The sequence below is a fragment of the Mytilus trossulus genome, chromosome 8, assembly GCF_036588685.1.
Source record: "Mytilus trossulus isolate FHL-02 chromosome 8, PNRI_Mtr1.1.1.hap1, whole genome shotgun sequence".
Lineage (NCBI taxonomy): Eukaryota > Metazoa > Mollusca > Bivalvia > Mytilida > Mytilidae > Mytilus > Mytilus trossulus.
Genome location: NC_086380.1, coordinates 25,774,287 through 25,795,723, shown reverse-complemented (window position 1 = coordinate 25,795,723; position 21,437 = coordinate 25,774,287). Strand labels below are relative to the sequence as shown.

The 21,437-nt window shown below is 32.0% G+C and overlaps 1 protein-coding gene across 13 annotated transcripts in view; it reads right to left on the bottom strand.

The window, feature by feature from the left end:
- LOC134680749 (uncharacterized) overlaps positions 1–19,356 on the bottom strand; it is a 61,601-nt gene extending 42,245 nt beyond the window's left edge. For 10 of the 13 annotated variants that reach the window (XM_063539955.1, XM_063539961.1, XM_063539964.1 and 7 more), the window contains exons 1-2: positions 12,059–12,261; positions 9,143–10,447 (exon numbers count right to left, since the gene is read on the bottom strand). In XM_063539955.1, the coding sequence (XP_063396025.1) occupies positions 9,143–9,943 (801 nt within the window). In that variant the 5' untranslated portion in view covers positions 9,944–10,447; positions 12,059–12,261. The other 3 variants (XM_063539958.1, XM_063539956.1, XM_063539957.1) reach the window with 3 other exon arrangements.
- Between the last annotated feature and the right edge of the window lie 2,081 nt (positions 19,357–21,437).

The window sequence follows — 21,437 nt, the reverse complement described above, 5'->3', positions numbered from 1 at the left end:
CATACCGAGAAGAAATTAATCAAGATTGGGAGAGTTTCAAATGTCCACTAATTATTTACAGCCAAAGTTAGTTCTGGAATAACATTTATTTAATGAAAATGGTATAAAATATAAAAGTCTTTGCTGCATGCGAGACAAAAGAAACCTGTAATTCAGTGGTTGTCGTTTGTTTATGTGTTACATATTTGTTTTTCGGTCATTTTTTCACATAAATAAGGCCATTAGTTTTCTCGTTTGAATTGTTTTACACTGTCTTATCGGGGCCATTTATAGCTGACTATGCTGTATCGTCTTTGCTCATTGTTGAAGGCCGTATGGCGACCTATAGTTGATAATGTCTGTGTCATTTTGGTCTTTTGTGGACAGTTGTCTCATTGCCAATCAAACAACATCTTCTTTTTTATATTTATAAGTTAGCTTTGCTATAAATACAAGCGTATATTATTTATTATCTAGCTATCATTGTTTTGTTGTTAACAATGATAGCTATAACTAATAATGTTCTTGAATTCACATACATTCATGACCGTTATTTTTTTTATTAGAATCATGTTTCATCTTACTACTACATGTACTTGGGTTTTTAACGACCTTGACTTCCTATTGGCGATTTCGCATGGACATTTCTTTTTATTTATTGACCATTTCTTTGGATTCTAAGAAAAACACAAGATGATCCTTACACGTTGCATCGTTTCCTGTCAAATATTGAAAAAGAAGGCAAAAGCACGACGATTTGAAAGTATACTCGTTATTTAAGGGCTATGAAAATTCAATAGATAAAATAAAGAATGGAATTGGGAATTGTGTCAAAGAGACAACAACCCAACCATAGAACAGACAACAGCAGAAGTCTACCAACAGAGCTTGTATTGCTAGTAATTGTTTCCTGCTTTCCATCTCAAATAATCGATTATAGTTTTCGAAATTTTGGACAACAACTCTTCTAAGTCAAACATTCGTCTTTTACGTGCACAATTATGCGCAGACAAGCTCTCAGCAAAATAAACAACCAATCCTAAAATTTTCCCAATGTGGTCCGGGTTTAGGATGAAGTATAAAATTGCATAATTCGCGACCGAATATAAATATTTTGATCATGGCTTTTTAAATAACAATAAAATTGTTGTTTATTTTCATATGATTTCCCGCAGATTCAACACTTATTTGGTCAATTACACATGTTTTATACATAAAATGTAACTATACTGTCGTAATTCTAAGTAAAAAAGAGGTCAGAAGATGGGACGTGTTAATATAAACAAAATATCGAGTAAATATTTTTTTTATAGAACTGACATAATTCATTAATCACAACCGAGATCAAATTCATTTCATATACAACAGGGGACATAATCAATACATAACGTGTGAAGTAATCGACACGATATATGTATGAACAGCCGAACCCTCATATATAAAATCAGTGTATATAAAGTGCGAATCCAGCTAGTTCATTTTTACTGTTATATGCGGGTATGTCTATTGTAGAATAAAGGATCATGGGAAAACTGTATTTGTTTACGTTTTGAAAATATCAAGTTAAAGGATTTTAAGTTAAGTTTTTACATATTTTCATTGTGATATGTCTTTATAATATACAAACATAGCATTAAAGTTCAAATAAGTGTTATAAAAGCATCATAATATAGCATATCGATTATTGAAAGCGATCCATTTTAACTATAGATGCGATGAATTATCACTGTTAGTGCAGTCATTATTAATGTAGAATTTTCAAAGATGCAAGGAATTTTTATTGTAGAATTATGTGATAAATGCACTTGCAACAAACGAAAAAAAACTTAGTTGATGACTTTAGGAGTTATGATACATGTATTTTCAAATTGAAATACAAACTCCTCATTCATTCTTCATCAAATATATAGCTTTTCAAACTTGTAACAAAAGCGATTCTCAAAATGTCATATTGTATTATTCAGATTACGTTTCTCCTTGATTTTAACTTATATAGGGAATCACTATATGCATGCTACAATTCATTTTTGTTGATTTTAGACCTTTTTGAACTCTATGTGGGCTATTTCAGCAATTAGGCAAAAAATCCACAAACTAGATACACGGTTAGATTCAGCATGTCAACGAATTCCAAATATCTATATTAAAGGACTTTTGTCTATAAATTTGGACCCCACAAAATTGAAAAAGGGACCAAAAAAAAATAAAAATGCATGCATCGGACACATGTGTTATTGAAGGCATGACTGTAACAATAGGATGAATATACAAAAATATCTTATTCTGGGGTCTCATTGGGGGGGGGGGGGGGGGTTCCCGTATTCCGCTTATTGTTTTGTCAGATTCCCGTATCCCGCTTATACTATGCAGTTCTAATTTTTTGTAATTATCCGTGTCCCGCTAGACGTCATTTCCCGTTTTTCACTACACAATCATTTGACTTTCACCTGTCACGCTTGCAAAAAATCGGCAATCCGGCGTGACGCTTATACCCAAATGCGACCCACTATTTTACTCTATTTTGACTCATATTAAGCCCATTATAAGTATATTAAAAAAGTAGCGTGATTTTTTTTATCCCTTTTGGTCCCGTCTCGTTTCGTTTTGAGCCATATATAGATGTCGTATGTGACAATGAGACAATTCTCCATCCGAGTCACAATTTATAAAAGTAGACTATTATACGTCACAATACGGTCTTCAACATGGAGTCTTGGCTCACACCGAACAGGAAGTTATAAAGGGCTCCAGTGTAAAACCTTTTAAACGGGAAAACAAAGGTGCAATCTATATCAAGATGTACGTAATTAGTGGTGAAGTGTCATGGAAATGGATAAAAAAAATAAGGATAAAGATCCCTATACGCTTTATAAGAAACTAAATGGAATACATTTGAAATAAATGTTATTTCTATTGAATTTATTAGAGTGTTTTAAAACCAAACTTTCCTCCGTAAGTTAAATTTTATCAAATCTTTCTCTTACTTTATCTATTATTTGAGCAAGTCGGCTAAATTAAGGCTTTACAGCTAATTTCATAATGCATGTAAAGCAAAACTTTGGTTGGCTTGCTTGCTTTGTTTGTATAATTGTTTATATAAACTTTGTAAATAAGATTGACATTTTTAAACAATATGAATAGGCATAGTTTAACCTGTATTTTTAATATTTGAATTAAATTGGGTGTTATCATAATGATTATCCAATAAAAAAAAGCAAGCAAATCAACTAAAGTCTTGTTCTACATGCTTAAAGAAATAAGCTGTAATAGATAAAAAAAAAATATATACAGTGAAAATGCACCGCATATACAATACTAATGATTCGCTCCACAGTGAAAATGAAAGAATAGTATCATTATTCGACAGTAAACATGACTAGCATTACGAAATCATCATAGTGGAATTTAGTTAAACATGAAGAAACTGAATGACAAAACATATTCTACGTTATACAACTTTAATAATTGTATTAAAATGAATATTTTTTACTGCAACAACATCTTATCTGTTAGTTATAAAGCACCTGCACGATCTGTTCGTGAAATGTCCTAAATATTCTCCTATTTTGGTATATATTTTACAGCTGGATGGCTTAGGCGCGATAAAACCCCGCTCGCATCTCTTACTTTGTTTTATTAGTAATATGTATTTCTGAACATATACATTTTAACTCATTTTCTTCATTTTCTTCAAAAATTAAAAAAAGATCGTCTGTTTATTTATCATTCTACATTAGACATTTATGGCATATACAGTAAAAATGATATTTTATGATCCGCACTTTACATACACTGTAAAATTATTTGTCACGTTCAGATTTACGCCAAAACTTTCGTTAAATTATCATATTTCACAAGAAATTTGAAATTAAGCGAAACAATATCTTGATATATACTAGTCAACAAAAAGAAACGGTACACGACTTTAGAATAAAATTTATCAAAAAGTATTAGAACTAAAAAAGATACACTATTGCCAAAAGCTTTCATTTGCAATGTATGCACATATGCTAATGAAAATCAAAACCTTTTGGAAAGTAACTAAATTCCGCGAGTAAACGATCATAGGGTGCAATTTTTTTGTGGAAAGTTGGACACAAAATCGACACACAATTTAATGTACCAAAATGATTTTTCAAATTTGTTTTAAAATATTCAATATGCTAATCAAGTTATGTTCATATTGTAACTAATGGGTTGAAATATTGTTTCTTTTTATAATTTTGGGTACTTTTGAAATCTCAAAAAAGGCAAAACTAGATGTGTTAAAGCGACACGAATGGCCCCGTCCCAAAAAGTTGAAAAATCTGCAATTTCAATAACACATGTGTGGACACAAACATGATGGTAGTCTCGTTGCGGGGTCATAAACAGAATCAATGTTTTAGATATGAAAACAACACACTGTAAATTTGGAACGTTTCGGATTAGTTTGAAGATTGTTTTTTCTTTATTTCACTTTACACATATGAACTGTCAATGGCAAATCAAATGATAAATAAATGTTTACATTTTAACGATTTCTTGTGGGATCGAACTTTGCTTTAGAAAAAAACTAAGAAACTGTACGATTAAAAAAAAGAATTGATGGCAAAACTTGTCTTTACCTTTAAATGAGAGGTTAACATCATTAGTTGGAACTTCTGTTTTTGAAAATGCTGTTTTATGTGAATTTTGTCAAATGACGTCATGAAAGCAAAAGCCAAACATTGCTGTTTTTTAAACGGATTTATATTTCCATGGTCATTACATATCACTACCTTCAATATTGGTCCTATAAACGGAAAACTTGTTTATATTAATAGGATAAAACATTACAAAAAAATATCGTTAGCTGTATTTGGCAAAACTTTTAGGATTTTTTGGTCCCAGTCAATGCTCTTCAACTGCGTAGTTTATTAGGCCTTCTTTACTTTTTTTCTACGAGAATCACTGATGAGTCTTTTGTAGACCATGAAAACGCACGTCTTGCGCTAATACAAAATTTCAATCCTGGTATATATGAGGAGTTTACTTAGAATCCACAGGAGGCGACTTTAAAATTGATAAAAAGGGGCATAATTCCGTAAATCCTAAGAAATACAGTCGAATTTAAATAGGCGAAAACAATGTATATGGTAAGAAATTGCGAGTTTTCAAATCAAATCAAATAGTCAGTTAAATATAAAGTTTACAAAGTTGGAATCTATCAAAGCGTGCATAATTATGCAAAAAATGAAAACAGTTTATATATTAAGTATATAAAACACTTTGTTAAAATTAAGCAGAAATGAGATACAAAAAACTAGACAGTATAACATATCACACAAATCGTCAATGCATGACTGCTCCTAGAAACTGAAGATGAGACAAACTAACAAACAACAATAAATATCAACAACGAATCCATGTAGGGTGACTTTATGTAGGCGGTTTAAACCAATTTTACCACCAAGGTACATGTAAACACGTCGAAAATAACAGTTGTACATGTAGTAAGCTGAAATCTTAAATCAACAAATATACAAAATGTAATACAGTTATAGCTTCGAGTGAATTGAATTATATAACATGAATATTTAGTCTGATTTTCAATGTTTGATTAAACAACGTGAACAATTCGATATAATTTTATGCAAATTTCAGTATCAGATGATGCATTTATTCGAAAAACCGGAAACACGACTTGACTGATGCATATGGTGACGTCACAACAATCTTGTAACGATAAATATGTAGAAAATTATTTGTAGAGTATTGATTCAATATACTTTGTTTTTGATACATCAAATGCAAGAAATCATTATGCATACATATTTATCAACTTTTCTTTGATATAAGCCAGCATTTCAGATTCAAAGGTTTAACTTTTACAAAATATCCGATAAAACAGCAAATAAAACTAAACGTTCAATATAATTATACACATGTACAATATACTTCAAGACAAAAACACAATTATTACATACGAATTTCCAGTTTTCGATAGAAACAAATCAATTTAATTCCAAAATATTGTTGGAATTGCTAAAATAAAACACATTATAAAGTCTTAAATCTGGCATTTCTGGTTTGTGAAAGCTCAACTCAAAGAATCAGTTATATCAATATCAATATGTTTCGCTTACATTTTTGTACATAGAGTTTGATAATTCTGATATTCAAGGCACGTGATTCAAGGTTAACTACATGTTTGAGTTTCAATGTAAGACACACAGCGATTCACACAGTTTGTGGTTTCAATGATATGCTGTATAGCCAATTTAAAGTAAAACTGAAATACCAGATCTTCATTGCTTATTTTATTAGGGTTGCGGGCTATTTTTAAAATGAATCCCATGAACTGAAAATAAATAACCATGCAGAAAAGGGGTGTTCATGAGTATTCTACAACACAAAATGTAAGAGTAAATTTAAATTTGAAGAAAACTGTAAAGAAATGTTTGCACAAAATATCTCCCACTCTCCTTACAGATATCAAATGGTCGTCAAAAAAATATACATGAATGTTGAATATCTCATCCGTCAAATTAAAAAAGTTTTCGTAATTGTTATATATCAATTTGGTCTTTTTTCTTTTATAACCAGGCATATTATCAGAAGTCTATCTAGTACATTATTATATAATTTGGAACAAAACAAATAAAAAAAAACTTAATTATTTCATACGGATTGCAAAAACCTAGTAAGTGGTTACCAAGTCACCAAAAATAACACTTATTCAAAACTTACATATATATACATATGACCCAGATCTAGAGCAGATTATAAAATATTAGACATACGATTTAGTGCCATTCACTTTTGTTTTCAAATGTGACAAAAATCACTCAACATTGACGCTCAATTACAAATAAGACAATCATATATCAATCCTAAAATCTTAAGGTCGGCATAATGAGACTTCAAACAAAATGTATATGGTACATATTATTCAACATTAAGTTGACAAATGAGTGCTTAAAAAGTACATGAAATATAAATTATATGGCATAAATACATACAAATGTAATTACCAAGAGAAAAGAGAGAGCAAAAAACCCACGCAATAGTGCTGTATTTTCTTCAAATATGCACGTAACTACCATCAATTGCATGTACACTTGAAAATCACACCTAAACCGTTGCGCATTTTTTATGTAAAAAAATGATTTATGATTCAAAATCGGACCAATTTTTAAGATGTCATCCCGGCCCCTATTTATGCTCCGTCATGTCGAACTCGTTCTGAAGAAAATAGATGAACATGGTTATTGGGTTACACTTTGTGAACACAGAGTTTTTTTACAATAGTTTTCGAAATTTGTAGATCAGGAGTAGTGTTCTTGAATTTTGAGCTTGTTCAAAACATACTTACAACCATTCCGTCCAACCTTAGACAGAATAAAAATGAGTCGGGAGTACTACGAACGGAATTTACGTACCTTGAATGTACTAGGAATGAACTAGGAACGTGATATGGCGTGGTCTGGTCGGGGCTGAATGAGATTTACATGTACACATAGACCTAGTCCGTTATACAATATTATCATCACCTGATGGAGGGGGTCTGGTCATATGATCAAGAGTCCTTCTATATATCTTGTTCACAACTTAGTGCGGTGAAAAATTATGTTAACTGGTGAAAACATGCTGGGTTTTCATAACCGTTTGACAAGGACGTAATGAATACCACGATCGGAACGAGATGACGTCGTGGTTAGATCACATTTCGACTTGTAGCGAACGATGAAGAACTGGTTGTGAACTGGTTGTAACAGACAAAAGAGGGGTTTGTACTGTTCTGCAAGAGTTATAACGGTGCGCCCGACTATTGACGGACAATGTCTAAAATGCAAAATTAGTTTATGGTAGAACAAATGCAAACTGCATTTAAATCTTTGCATTAACCACATACCGGTATGTGGCTACATACATGTATATAGAAGGCGTGGCGTCTACCTCTAAATCCGCCTCCCGGATTTACGAGTTTGGTTTTCATAGTTTTTAACGCCGTGTCAATACACGGGGGTAAACTGTTTTATCGCAGTCATGCGCTCATTTCGAAATTCGAAATGTTTAACTGAAGTAATAATTTTCTATAATCGTCATATCAAACATAATTAAAGCACTTAACATGCTTCTAAAATAGATAACCCTGACAATTTGAAGAGCAAGGAGAAGTGTCTTGTCTACAATGAACAATCGTAACATCTTGATATTTAAAATCCTTAAGATCGTGCTAATATTATGAGTGATACCATATTATGTTCGCTTCTCGGAAATTTAAATAAAATTACATCATTCTTTAACTATAACTTTCAGAACAGGAAAACATGTTTTGCAATCACTAAGCATTGCCTTGTTTTCATTCAACTTTCTGCTAAGGACTTTTTTCTTAAATAAACAAGTTCTAAAAGCAAAGGAGTAGGTTCCGTAAGACCCCTCTTTGGATCCAAAATACAGTTTTACAAAATTGTGAAAATATAAACTTTTAGCATACCGGAAAGTAGAATGCTTCTGCTACATCAAAATAGCAGTCCAAAATCGGCCCTTATCGAACCTAATACTTTAAACTGTTCGTTTCGATCATCGGCATTTTCATCCGATTTTCTAAGCCTAGTTGTATTTGATAACATGGCAAATCGTCCGAGATCTGGTCGTTAGAACACTCTTATAGCGTTCAAGAAACATTTCACATTTGAAACACAGACACTTGTCTTTAAACAAAATTGTCTTTAAACAAAATTGTCTTTAAATCAAATTGTCTTATTAATAAAACAAAATTGTCTAAATGCATAGTACTAAGGTATACAGGTAGTCGTTCTAGACAAAAGACTCACTGTGCTTTTCACATGTTAAAAGGAAACTGATAAAGTATTAGTTTAAGAGTACAATGTACAGTTGTATAACATCCTATTATGAACTGTAACATTGTTCGATTATTTACTTCATGTTTAAGATTATAGAAAGATCATATACGATTAAAGATTTTTTTTGTTGGTTGCTTTTTTTTTAAAATTTTTTAACCTTTAAAATTGACTTATTGGTTAATTGGTGTTTACGTTCAGTGGCAAATATATCCGGTATATTTATTATAGAACATCAAATTTGAACGCCTCAATCTCCATAGATTTGATTTCTAAATAAAATAATGAAAATGTGATATATAATATTCTTATACCGTTAAAAAAGTATTACTCACCTTTCCCCATCTTGACCAAAACCATTTGAAAAATTCGTCAACACTACCGAAATATTTCTGCATTCTCGCCGTTTGATTATTAAATCCACTGCATATTGGACAATTTGCTTCGTGATTTTCTTCAGTGTCCGGATTTGATACAGGAAGCACACGTTTTTGTTTTTTCTTCTTTGAGAACTTAGTAGGTGTAAACTGATTATCACTATATGTGTCCACATACTGTGGCATTTCATTGTATCTGCCTTCGGGGAATGGTTCGTATATATGATCGTCCCTTTCCTTACTTTCTTGATGGTCAAAGTCCGATATTGCGTCGATATCGTCTATCGATTTAAACGATGATCGTCCAAAGCTGATTTCATCGAACGTCACACTTCTTCTCATCGATCCAATACCACTATCAACATCACTTCGGCTACTGTGATGATGATTTCGCAATGAAGACTTCGAAAATGATTTTGAAACAATGGCTGAACCGGAAATTGTAGAAAGATGGAGACCCGATGTATCGTCTGCCGAAATCACACTCATTTTTCGTCTGTTCAATTGATTGTAATCTGTCCTGATTCTTGCCTTCGGAAGCATCATCATCGGTGATGAATCGATGGAAACAGTTTGATTTGGACGTAATCGTTGACGTTTTACTTTATTTAAGCGAGAAATTTGGTTTCGGTCCTCTCGAGACAACATTTCAGACATGTTTGGAAATATTCTTGCTAATGAACTTTCGCACCTCCTCAGCGGACTGATTGCCCTCGAATTCACTTTTTCCGAACAACTAGTTTTCAAAATAGATTCCATCTCGGCGATTTGTTTCAAATTATAAACAATGTGTATTTAGATAAATTACCCTTATACAAAATCTTAAATTAACGAAACAAAGATAACAAGTTTATAATTATCGATTTGTCCAGTGGATTTACAGCTGTCATTGATCAAACAATATCTGACAAATTTTGTAAATTCGGTTTCTTTGTGTGTCTGTTTGTTCTCTAGATAGGGCTTCTGACTATATTTGCATAGTTCAAGTGAGACAGACAGTTCATATTTCTCTTTAAAGAACCGACATATCCATTTACCATGCAACTAGTTTGCGACTACTTCAATATTCCCATATTGCTGAACAATTTACAATTTAAAAGTAAATATTTCTGACAATCTAGAAACGGGGTGATGACAAAAATTTATTAAATGTTTAATTTCCTTTCACTTGTTATAGTAGTATTCCGGACCAACCAATCCACGGTTACGTAACGCAAATCCTCGGCGTAGCATTCGAGTACATCTTTTTGTTTGCTTAATGTCCTGCAATGTACAAACAAATAATATGTCATGACATTACCTTGATATTTTTGAGTGCATAGATTCAGATATTTTCTTGTATCAACAAATATTTAATCCTACAAGTAAACATATACCCACTTAAACCACCGTTTGACAGTTTTGGTTTCCTTTAAATACAAATATTCTTTTTGGTAAATTTCGATCCTTTTGCACTGTCGAAGATTAGCCTATACTTTAGTTGAAAACATTCACAATCACTTCATAATAATATCGCATATCAATGATAAATTTTCGAAACATTGTATTGATAACACTTCAGATTAAATTGAATGAAATATTTGTTAGTTTTCATTTAAATCCGTTTACAGCCTTGATCGCCCTAGGAAATCGGGTTATGTTTTAAAATTCTTATTATACCTTTAAATTTTAATAAGATTGTATCTATATAAAATTTTCTTTCATCTGATAATTTTGTAACTTTCTAGTGCAAATTTCTTGGAAATCCCTTAGATGTTTCGAAAGAATGACTGAACATTCAATCATTCAAGCTAACGTAGGGTGCAAATGGGCGATGAACTCGGTAACATCCACTAAAATGTACGTAGGATGAAAGCATTATGAATTTGAGATCATAGTCCATAATGCAATTTACAAGAACAAGTTAAAGAGTACGTAGTTTTAGAAAGTAAAAGGCAGGTTGGTGTATGACTGCAATTCTTGAAAGTGGTTTTCAAGATTGACAAAGAATTTAAAGACTGTAAGTCACCGCACGGCCTTTATCAATGACAAAAAGCCTACATAGTCAGCATTTCTTTTTTTATGTCTAAAGAAAAAAAGGAAAATCCCAATATTTTTTACTTATTGCAAAGTACCATTCAACAAAGCCATAACAAACTATCAGCCCTGAAATATTTATTGCTTTTGTCTGCTTTTTAGAAGAATTTCCCTTGTTTTTTGCTTCTTTTTTTTAGACATACAATGTAGCCTACTTACAAACGTATAATTATATAAAGATGAGCAGTAAAAATAAAAATACCTTCATATATGACATCTTTTTGTCATTGTTTGTTTTTTTATATACAGAGTATAGATTTTTAGACTAGTATACTAACAAATGTATAAGCATATAAATATGTTTCTGATTGATTTTGATGGTTTTACAGCTATAATATATGCTTTAAAAAAAAAAAAAAAAATCAATGTCTTATCTTTTGTCAATACTAATTTCATAGCTGTATAATATTTCAAAAGCCTCCGGCAGATGCACTGAAGAACATAGCTTGATCTCTAATTTTCTAATATTTGCAAAATAACAAAAAAGAGAATGAGCATTTTAACGTTTTCATTTTGTTATAATGAGAAGAAAACTTCTGATATCGCTCTGATGGAACACGGCAAAATATATACAGTATTTTAAACGTGGACATCATTTTCGAAGAGGAACTTCTGTAATCAAAACGTAGACACAGTGAATACTTGAAAGACGGTTCGTGTATCACTAGTGAAAAGTAAGTAACAAGTTCATTAACAAATAAAAAGAAAAATCTAATTTCATATATTATAAATGTTTGGCTAAATTGTTGAGAAAATAACATAAAATAGCGTACAATAAACATAAGAAAAATTTCTTACCCAAAATCAGCCTGAATATTCACCTTTCCACTAAACTAACAAATACCACTAATTGCTATTTCACTAAAAAGCCAAATTTGTATCCTACAGTGAGGTGTTGATTTTTAAAAGTAACAATAACTTCACATTTGTCAATATTTATCATGAAATGATCTCTCCGTCTTTAATCACTAAACCATTTAAAACACTAATCATAAAATCGTTTTTTCTTACCTTTAACGTAATATTGATAATTCCAAGTGAAATTTGTTTACAAAATACCACGTGATATTAGAATTTAAAGTTTTTTGTGAAGTAATCCGTCTAATACATGTACTTGACCATTAGTTACAAAAATGTTGTATTATGTTACTGTGGTCACTATTTCAAGTCCGAGAGAGCGCTATAAAACATATTTTTAGCATTTTAAAATTTTTGCGCACTTTTTCTAAAACTATGAATTTATATTCAAGAAAGATGATATAATGTTACACAATAGTTATGTATCGACTTTAATAATAGTTTTGGGTTGTTCTTGCTATGTTTGTATTAGTTTTAAATGGATGATAAGGTTCTATTTAACACCTTATCTAATTACTTACATGAACAGATCTGTATGTACTAGTGCTAGTATAGAAAGTACAAATACAACCGATCGCCATGTGAATATTTCCTAAGACAAGACAAGACTCAGTTCCTTAATTCATCTTAGACACAGAAGTGTCTTATTCGCAAAACAAATAGTTGAATTTATTAGATTTTTCCATGAACGCCTGTCTTCTATAGAAAGATATGGCAATCATATCACATCTTCTTATTTTCATATATCCTTATACATATATATGCGTTCTATTACAATAAAAAAAAAGAAGATGTGGTATGATTGCCAATTAGACAACTCTCCACAAGAGACCATACACAGTACAAGAATTTTACACCTATAGGTCACTGTACAGCCTTCAACAATGATCAAAGCACATACTGCGTATAGTCGGCTACAAAAGGCCCGAAATGACAAATGTAAAGCAATTCAAACGGGTAAACTAACGGCCGAATTTATGTAAAAAAAAAATAACGAAAAAAACAACGAAAACAAATTTAGTAAAAAGTCAGCAAACGACAACCACTGAATTACAGACTCCTGACTTGGGATAGGTACATAATTACAGAATGTGGTTTATTTGACCGGCATAGTCATAATATAATACCTTATTCATTGTCATTTTATTTTCCAGTGCACATAGCAATATAAGGTTAAATATAAGACGTTTGAAATATCTTGTTTACTAATAATAAAAAAATATAAATATTGCTAAAGAAAAAAATGGAACATTGACCCTTAAATCAGAAATACGAGTACTATAAAATTCCTGGATTGTTACAAAGTAACCTACATGCAGCTGACTATGCGGTATTGGCTTTAGTCGGTATTGAAGACGTATGGTGACATATAGCTGTTAATTTATGTGTCATTTGATCGCGTGTGGAGAATTGTCATATAGGCATTCATCCAACTTCTACTTTTTTTTTTATATATTATATACTATGAGGTAGGTATTGCCGGGCGGGGTCTTTGATCGCTAAACGTGCATTGGACAATCTTTATATTATATTTTGGACGAAACCAGGTTTATGTCACATCAACATAAAACCTATGATGTGTGTTACATGTAATCTACCCCCTTACCAGAGTGTACCACAATTTTCAAGAGGTACATTGTTGTACATGTTGCAATGGAATTTAAAATTCTTTTTAAATTAACGTTTAAGTTCCAAATGTAAGAAATATTCTAAAAGGTTATTATCTCTTGAAAAGAAAAAAACATTGCAATATTTGTTTCCAACAGAATAAAGGGTACTTATTATAATATAATATTTGTTTTAACAGGGAAAGACCGTGAACATATAGCATTGTATAAAATAAAACTTCTGTCAGGGTAACCTCTTTAATTGACATGCTTCTAAATGATATAGATTATAATGAAATATATTCCATATATATCGGCCCTGATATCATCCAACAACTAGTGGTAGCATGAGACACAACTCGACGATGGCTAATATGGGTCGAGGAATCAAACGAGGGCTGATGTGGAAAAAGAACATTTAAATCTCGTATTGTATGAATTTTGCGTATAACTGAAGGCAACCTGTAGGACATTTGAATTCACAAGTGAAGAATCTCATTAGTAACTAGATTTGCTATTGCAAGCAATAGCGGAGGATGGCACCCCGTACTGCACATTGTCACAGTAGCATCAACAATTATCAATGTACAAAAGTCAAATGGCATATCTATTATACATGTCGGAATCAGCATGTTTACCCCCCCCCCCCCCCCCCCTTTTTTTTCCTCTTCCGTAGAATACGTTTCAGTTCTAACCATAGTTTGGGAATCCTTTTAAATTTAAAATTAGACTCGCGCGTAAGTAGGAAGGTGGTGTCACGTGATACTCAAGTATATTATCGTGGACTAATACTAATAATAAAAAGAAAAAAAAGAAACTCCGTTGAGGGTGCCATAATAACAAAGCTGAGTGTGTTACTAGCTATTACGGAAAACTAAACACAGACGTCAAATTTCAGATTGAAGGCTCGATGGTATTTCTTACATCAATTATAGCGAAATGTGCTATACTACTTTTGAATAATTTGGTGTGTCATTTAATAATAATGAAAAATAAATGTTATTCTTTTACACACATGCATTTTTATCACATTGGTACACGGAATTTACTTATATACATTATTTCTACATGAAAGATAAACTACAAAGTGCCGTATATATATGGATTATAACAATTTCTGATTTGATCACAAAAATTCGTTGCTTTATAAACATTTCAAATTAGATATTTATTTCGCTCATTTGACTCAGTTAATATATATTCGAAAGTCAATAAAACTCAGAAAATTACCTTATTAAAACAATAATTGTATAATATCTGATGATTTAAATCACTACAAAGACATATATAATTTGTAATCGATCATTCTTGTCGTTTAATTTATGATAATATAAACTGTAATGCCATGGTACACGAATTAAAACTCCATGAACACAGTTTTATGAGGCAAATATTATACTAAACGCCTAGTTAAATTCGAAAATAGCAACCCGTTTCTTTTTATCTACTTGTAATTATAATTCCATATTGAATAAATTAAACGAATAAATTAATGATTATAGAGAGAAAATGAATAAGTTTATTTTTGATCTGTAACACTTTCATGAATGTTTCATAAAAAACCCAAATGCAAGCACTTAATTTAGTACAACTTTACTTATCATGAGAAACCGCCAATCGCCTTGCGAATGAACGGATGAATGTCCATACTAGTAAGAACAGTCAATTTAATCATATATTGGTTTATCCAAATTTTGCAATATGGGTATCCCTATCATAAGGTGATATCAGCCCTCCTCCGCAATTTTGTCAAATGAAATATGTTACTTCGTTCATAATGTTTTTCAGTTGTTTGTTTGTTTCATATTGCTTCGTATGAGGCCTTAAGCAAAGTAAGAAAAATTATGTATACATCTGTATAAATAAAGCATTTATTTTTCCTTATTCCCTATGTAATGGGAATATGTACACATCTTTTGCTCGTCTTAAAAACTCGTATTGAGGCACGCCCGTTTAGCCTGCTGGATTTTATTTCAAGACCCAGTTATTAATTAGAGGCATACACTTCTTCCATCCGGATGTCCTAAATATGTATGAAATATTTGCCACCGGACGTTATATTAACAATTATCAAGCAATTCATTCTTTCATATTACATAACAAATCGCTTATTATCGTTTTAATACGTTTAATTTAAGCATGGCATTGCCAGGTCTTATTGTTTTTCAGTATAGCAGTTTAGTTGTTTTTTTTACATGATTTCGAAATAAATATTTTGTTTTTTATGATACCGGTATCCAACAATGTGTGCTGTGCAATAGTCTGTTTGTTACTGTTACGAATATTTTTCATTTTTTTTTGCCGAAACGAATGTTTTTCTTGAATATTTTTGTTCATTAACCCTATTTAACCATATTATAAGTTTGCTTTCTGCTGTCCCCTCCCTCCCCCCCCCCCCCCAAAAAAAAAAAATGAGCAAAAAATGATATGGTTCTAAATTGTTCCTCTCAGCGTCTCTACGATTTTCTTTGTAATCTTATAAAACAAATCATTAGTTACTTTTTATGGTATTTTTGATTGACGAGACCCGTTCAATGTGGCTGAAGTAGGATATAGGGACCAACCCCGGACCCCCACCCCACCCCCTAGATCCGCCGATGTAAAATACATGTTGCCCTTGTTTTTTTATTTACTTGAACGTAAGAGAGTTATAAAGCAGACTTATACTTTAACGCATACAGTTAATTAGAACAAGTACTAGATGATCGGTTCCAACAGAAAACTGTGCAAAGGTTGTGAAAAAAAACCCGAATGAATGCATCGGATTTTTCATTAAAAGCATAAGAAGTCTAAAGAAAATACCAAATTTACAAACGGATAAGATCTAATTACATGTAAAACAGATAGTGAAGACTATCTGAAAGAGAGACAAGAACAACCACATGTCAGAATTGTTAACCACTGAACAACCCACATACACATCGGTACTAGGGGCGTATTCAACCACCCACACGACCACACACAACAGATAAACAAAAAATCGACGAAAGAAAAAAAATGAAAAACAAATAAACAAATAAAATGTAAATGTTGATAACAAAACAACATTCAGCCCCTCCCTTACCCGTAAAAACATACTTTACTCCAATTTATCATTATATTAAATTTTGATGAAAACTGGTTTGTCATAGTGTTCTACCATATTACTACTTTTAAAAATAATTACAAATCGTAGTGTTAAGGGGACGGCAACTTAACAAGTCAACACATTAATACACATTGGATACAGTTTTGTAAGTCTCGTGGTGCTTCTTTGAGAACTGTATTATTTTTATTGTACATTAAACACAGAAGTATATAATATGTCATAATAATGGTATGTACGATATCAATGCTCACTCATTATATCAAGCAGATATGAAGAGGAACGTTGTTGAGAAATTATTGACAAACATTTTATATAAACGTAAGGTGTTACAAAGATATAATATAAAAAAAAAGATGTGGTATTATTGCCAATGAGACAACTATCCACAAAAGACAAAAATAACATAAACATTAACAACTATAGGTAACCGTACGGCCTTCAACAATGCGTAAACCCCATACCGCATAGTCAGCTATAAAAGGCCCCGATAAGACAATGTAAAACAATTCAAACGAGAAAGCTAACGGCCTTATTTATGTAAAAAAATGAAAGTTTTCTCCAAATAAGGAAGTATTATATAGAGTGGGTCTCATTGGGGTATAAGTGACACGTAAAAGTCCAATATTTGTGACGTAATTTAAACGGGAAATGAATAAAATTGAGAATGGAAATGGGGAATGTGTCAAAGAGACAACAATCCGACCATAGAAAAAACAACATCAGAAGGTCACCAACAGGTCTTCAATGTAGCAAGAAATTCCCGCATCCGGAGGCATCCTTCAACTTGCCCCTTCACAAATATATACTAGTTCAGTGATAATTAACGCCATACTAAACTCCAAATTGTACACAAGAAACTATACAATTAGAATAATATAAGACTAACAAAGGCCCGAGGCTCCTGACTCAGGACAGGCGCAAAAACGCGGGGGCACGGGAATTTACAAAAAAACATGAGAATTGCTTACGTACAAAGTGTAAGCGGGGTCCGGTATCAGACCCCCCCCCCCCCCCCCCCCCAACGAAAAAAGAAATGAGACCCCCTATAGAGGATACAGGAACATACGATAACACATCACAAGATGAAGTTTGGTGCCTCATATCAAGAACATATTGTTGTGACTGCCCGAAAGACGAGCAGAGGCAATCACGGATACTCTCATGCTATCTATTATACTAAAATTACGAGGTCCAATTTGTCAGCTGTCATCACGTAAAAACGATGAATCAAAGAATTCGACTTTATATATAACTAATATAGTACAATGGTGTTGATTAAAAATTACACCACTCCAGGCCCATTTGTTTTCCACGTAATTAATATTGCCAATAATTAAGAAGTTCGGGGTCGAGTCCGACACCAATATCAGTAGTATATTCAACTGTTACCTATTACCTTATCTGTACGTTCCGCATCTGACAGGCGCACCACCAAACGGTGTATTTAAAAAAATTCTGTATACCGTTGAGTAAAAAATACTCCATTCCAGGCTCTTTTGTTTTGCAAATTAATAATATTACCAACAATTGATAGGCTCCAGGTCGACGGGTTCAATCAGAAAGATGTTGAAAGCAGACAAAACTGTACATCTTATTTTGGCATGACTTTATCAGATGACATTGCCAATCCTAAAATAAGGCATACGCATAGTTATATACTTTAATTCACGATATCACGGGTGTGTGCTAGTTATCTTTATAGCAGGGGTATCATGTCGAAAAGGAGTGTTTATGTGTTTAGCAGTTACCGATTTTTGCTAGTTGTACATGTACATTAGAATATATTCGCTCCGTATCAAGAAGGATATGAGGCTTCATTGTTGATCCGGGGGAGGGGTCTGGGTCGTCTCTTTTGTTAGAAATTGGTTGATTATATCGGTAATAACTAAAGCATGACTGGCACCCCCTCTTAGGCCATTCATTACACCCCCTCCCCCCAAAAAAATTTAAGAATAAAAAAAACATTGTTTAAAAAGGAATCGGAAATTTAATTGAAAGAATTTTATTCATTATTAACCAATTTTTGTTGACAGAAAAACTCTAAAAATAAATACACCCACTATTGATTTCTCATAACGAAGAAGTCTGCCGATACAGATAGGCAGTTTAGATCTTCTGCAGCAAGACAGGACTGACAAACAAGACTACATGTACGATAAAAAAGGATATATTATAAAGTACATATAAAAAAATTATTAAAATTATGAAAATAAGAAGAAAATTTACTTACCTTTGTATAACTTTAAGTTAACATTTTCTTTGATGAAATAATGCGAAGTAATTCGATTAGAACTTCGATAGAATTTATTATTTACATTTCATAAATGTACCTCCTGGATTCTTTGTACGAAGGTGTGATGGGTTATAACCCAAATGTTTTAACACGATTTAAGGACGAACCTTTTCCGTTGCCATTTAACTTTTACATTGTTTTGAAATATGGCGGAAAACAAAAGCATACCCATGCGGATCCAATCGAAAAGATAAACAAACCAGACTAAACACAAAGGCGAAATCTATAGCGAAACAATTAAGTAAAAATACCTTTATGTACATTTAAATACGAATATGTTTGAATATAATTATGTAATTAGTGTTAATTGTACTGTACTGGTTGGTTGGTTTATAATGTAGGGAGGTTAAAAGAATTTAAGTACTATAATAGTTATTGTTATGTCGACATTATGCTCTTTGACTTTTTTAAAATTTCTAAAGCAACTATTTATACGATTTATAATCTGCAATAAAAAGTAATTGATGTTTTTAATGGCTGGAATATACAATGTGAACAGCAGTGGTGGATCCAGGGGGAGGATTCCGGGGATTAGAACCCCCCTTTTTTTTGGCCGATCAATGCATTTGAATTGGAACATATGTTTGGAACCCCCCTTTATTCTGGGTTGAGAGCCCCATTTTTAAAATGGCTGGATCCGTCCCTGGATAAGTCGGGTGAATGGTAAAAAAGTGTTTTATTCTCAGCGTTATTATAGTTTAAACTTATTATATTTGTTACTATCTGAACGAAATAAACGAGACACACGTTAATCGTACATCTACATTATATAAATATGAGGATATTTATAAATTTTTAATGATAAGCAGAACATAAATGGAGAATGTGTACATTAGACACAGACGATGTCCCTTTGGCTTGAGTATACAGTCAGTAAGGGTCATAACATAACACGTCATAATAACTTGTATGTTTGAGTTTGATAACAGTTGATTGACAAACTTGAATTAGAAAAAAGAAACGAAAATTAAACATTTTTTTTTTCATTTGTGAGGGAGCATAACTCTAGATCGGTTAAAGTAACGTCACTCTATTTCAAACTTGGTCCGTGTTTTGTGGTAATAAGCATTGTGTATAAATTTTATAAAAACGGAAACGAAACATTCAGCAATTGCTATACTTTAAAAGGGACATAACTCATAAATGGTAAAGTGAAGTCACCCAGTTTCGACCTTGATCTGTGTTTTGTGATAATAATTATATAAGCATTGTTGATAAGTTTCACAACATTAAGCTAGGCAAACTTAACAACAAAAAAATCCGTAAACGATAAATTCATAACTGGAAAAAAATGACATCTACCAATTCCGTACTTGATCAGTGTTTTGTAATAATAAGAATTGTGTATTTGAGTTTTTTTATCATTTGATGAGACAAACTAAAGAAAGAGAACGAAACCCTGTTTTAAGGACGTCTGTGAGGGTAGACCAGACGGAAAACGTTTACACTTAATTAAAGCGTCGGTGGCATACATATTATATTTAATTTCTAAAGCGGTTCCATTACAAAACAACAGTCTCTCTATTGTTAATATATTTGTTATCGCAATTTAGAATATGTCTTTGCTACATGTATGCTTGAAAAAAGACAAAATAATTCATCACTTTACAACATACATCCGACGATCGAATTGTACAGCTTAAACATATAACAATCACTTTCGGTAAGCAATTGTATGGTAGACATGTTTAATGGCAGCAACCCGTACATGTCGGTCCAATTAGGTCTGTTTTATTCTGAAGTTACAATATGCAACTAAACAATCAATACAAAGAATAAAATGACTCCCCCAATATACATCTGTTAGCATATGATAAAAGACAGCATCAAATGCAGCCTAAAAGAAATACTTATTATAAAGAATAATTTAGGATTAAGGCCAATTTAAGGGTAAAGTTGTTAATTTCTGCGTCATGTTGGTCTCTTGTGGACAGTTGTCTCATTGTCAATCATACCACATCTCCTTTTTTATATATAGAATTATTTTTCCTGTAGATGTTATTGACATTTAAACAAGGCCGATTATCTCACAATCTCAATACAGTGTATAATGTAATAAAAGTATAAGTAAAATAACCTCTAGAAAGAATGTGCTAAATCCTCATAATTCCCAACCCAAACATATTTATTATGTTTTTATTCCTGTTATGCAACATCTGATACCTTATCCACGTGTATCTTCACGTGTATTTGTTTATAAACATGGTTTGTTTTACCATTGGAAACTGAAATAAGGTGAGATGATAAGGAAGACATGCTATATAAATAAGTAAATATAATCGTCAGTTCAAAATTAATGCTTTTGCCTAGGCCTATTATCTTGAAAACTTT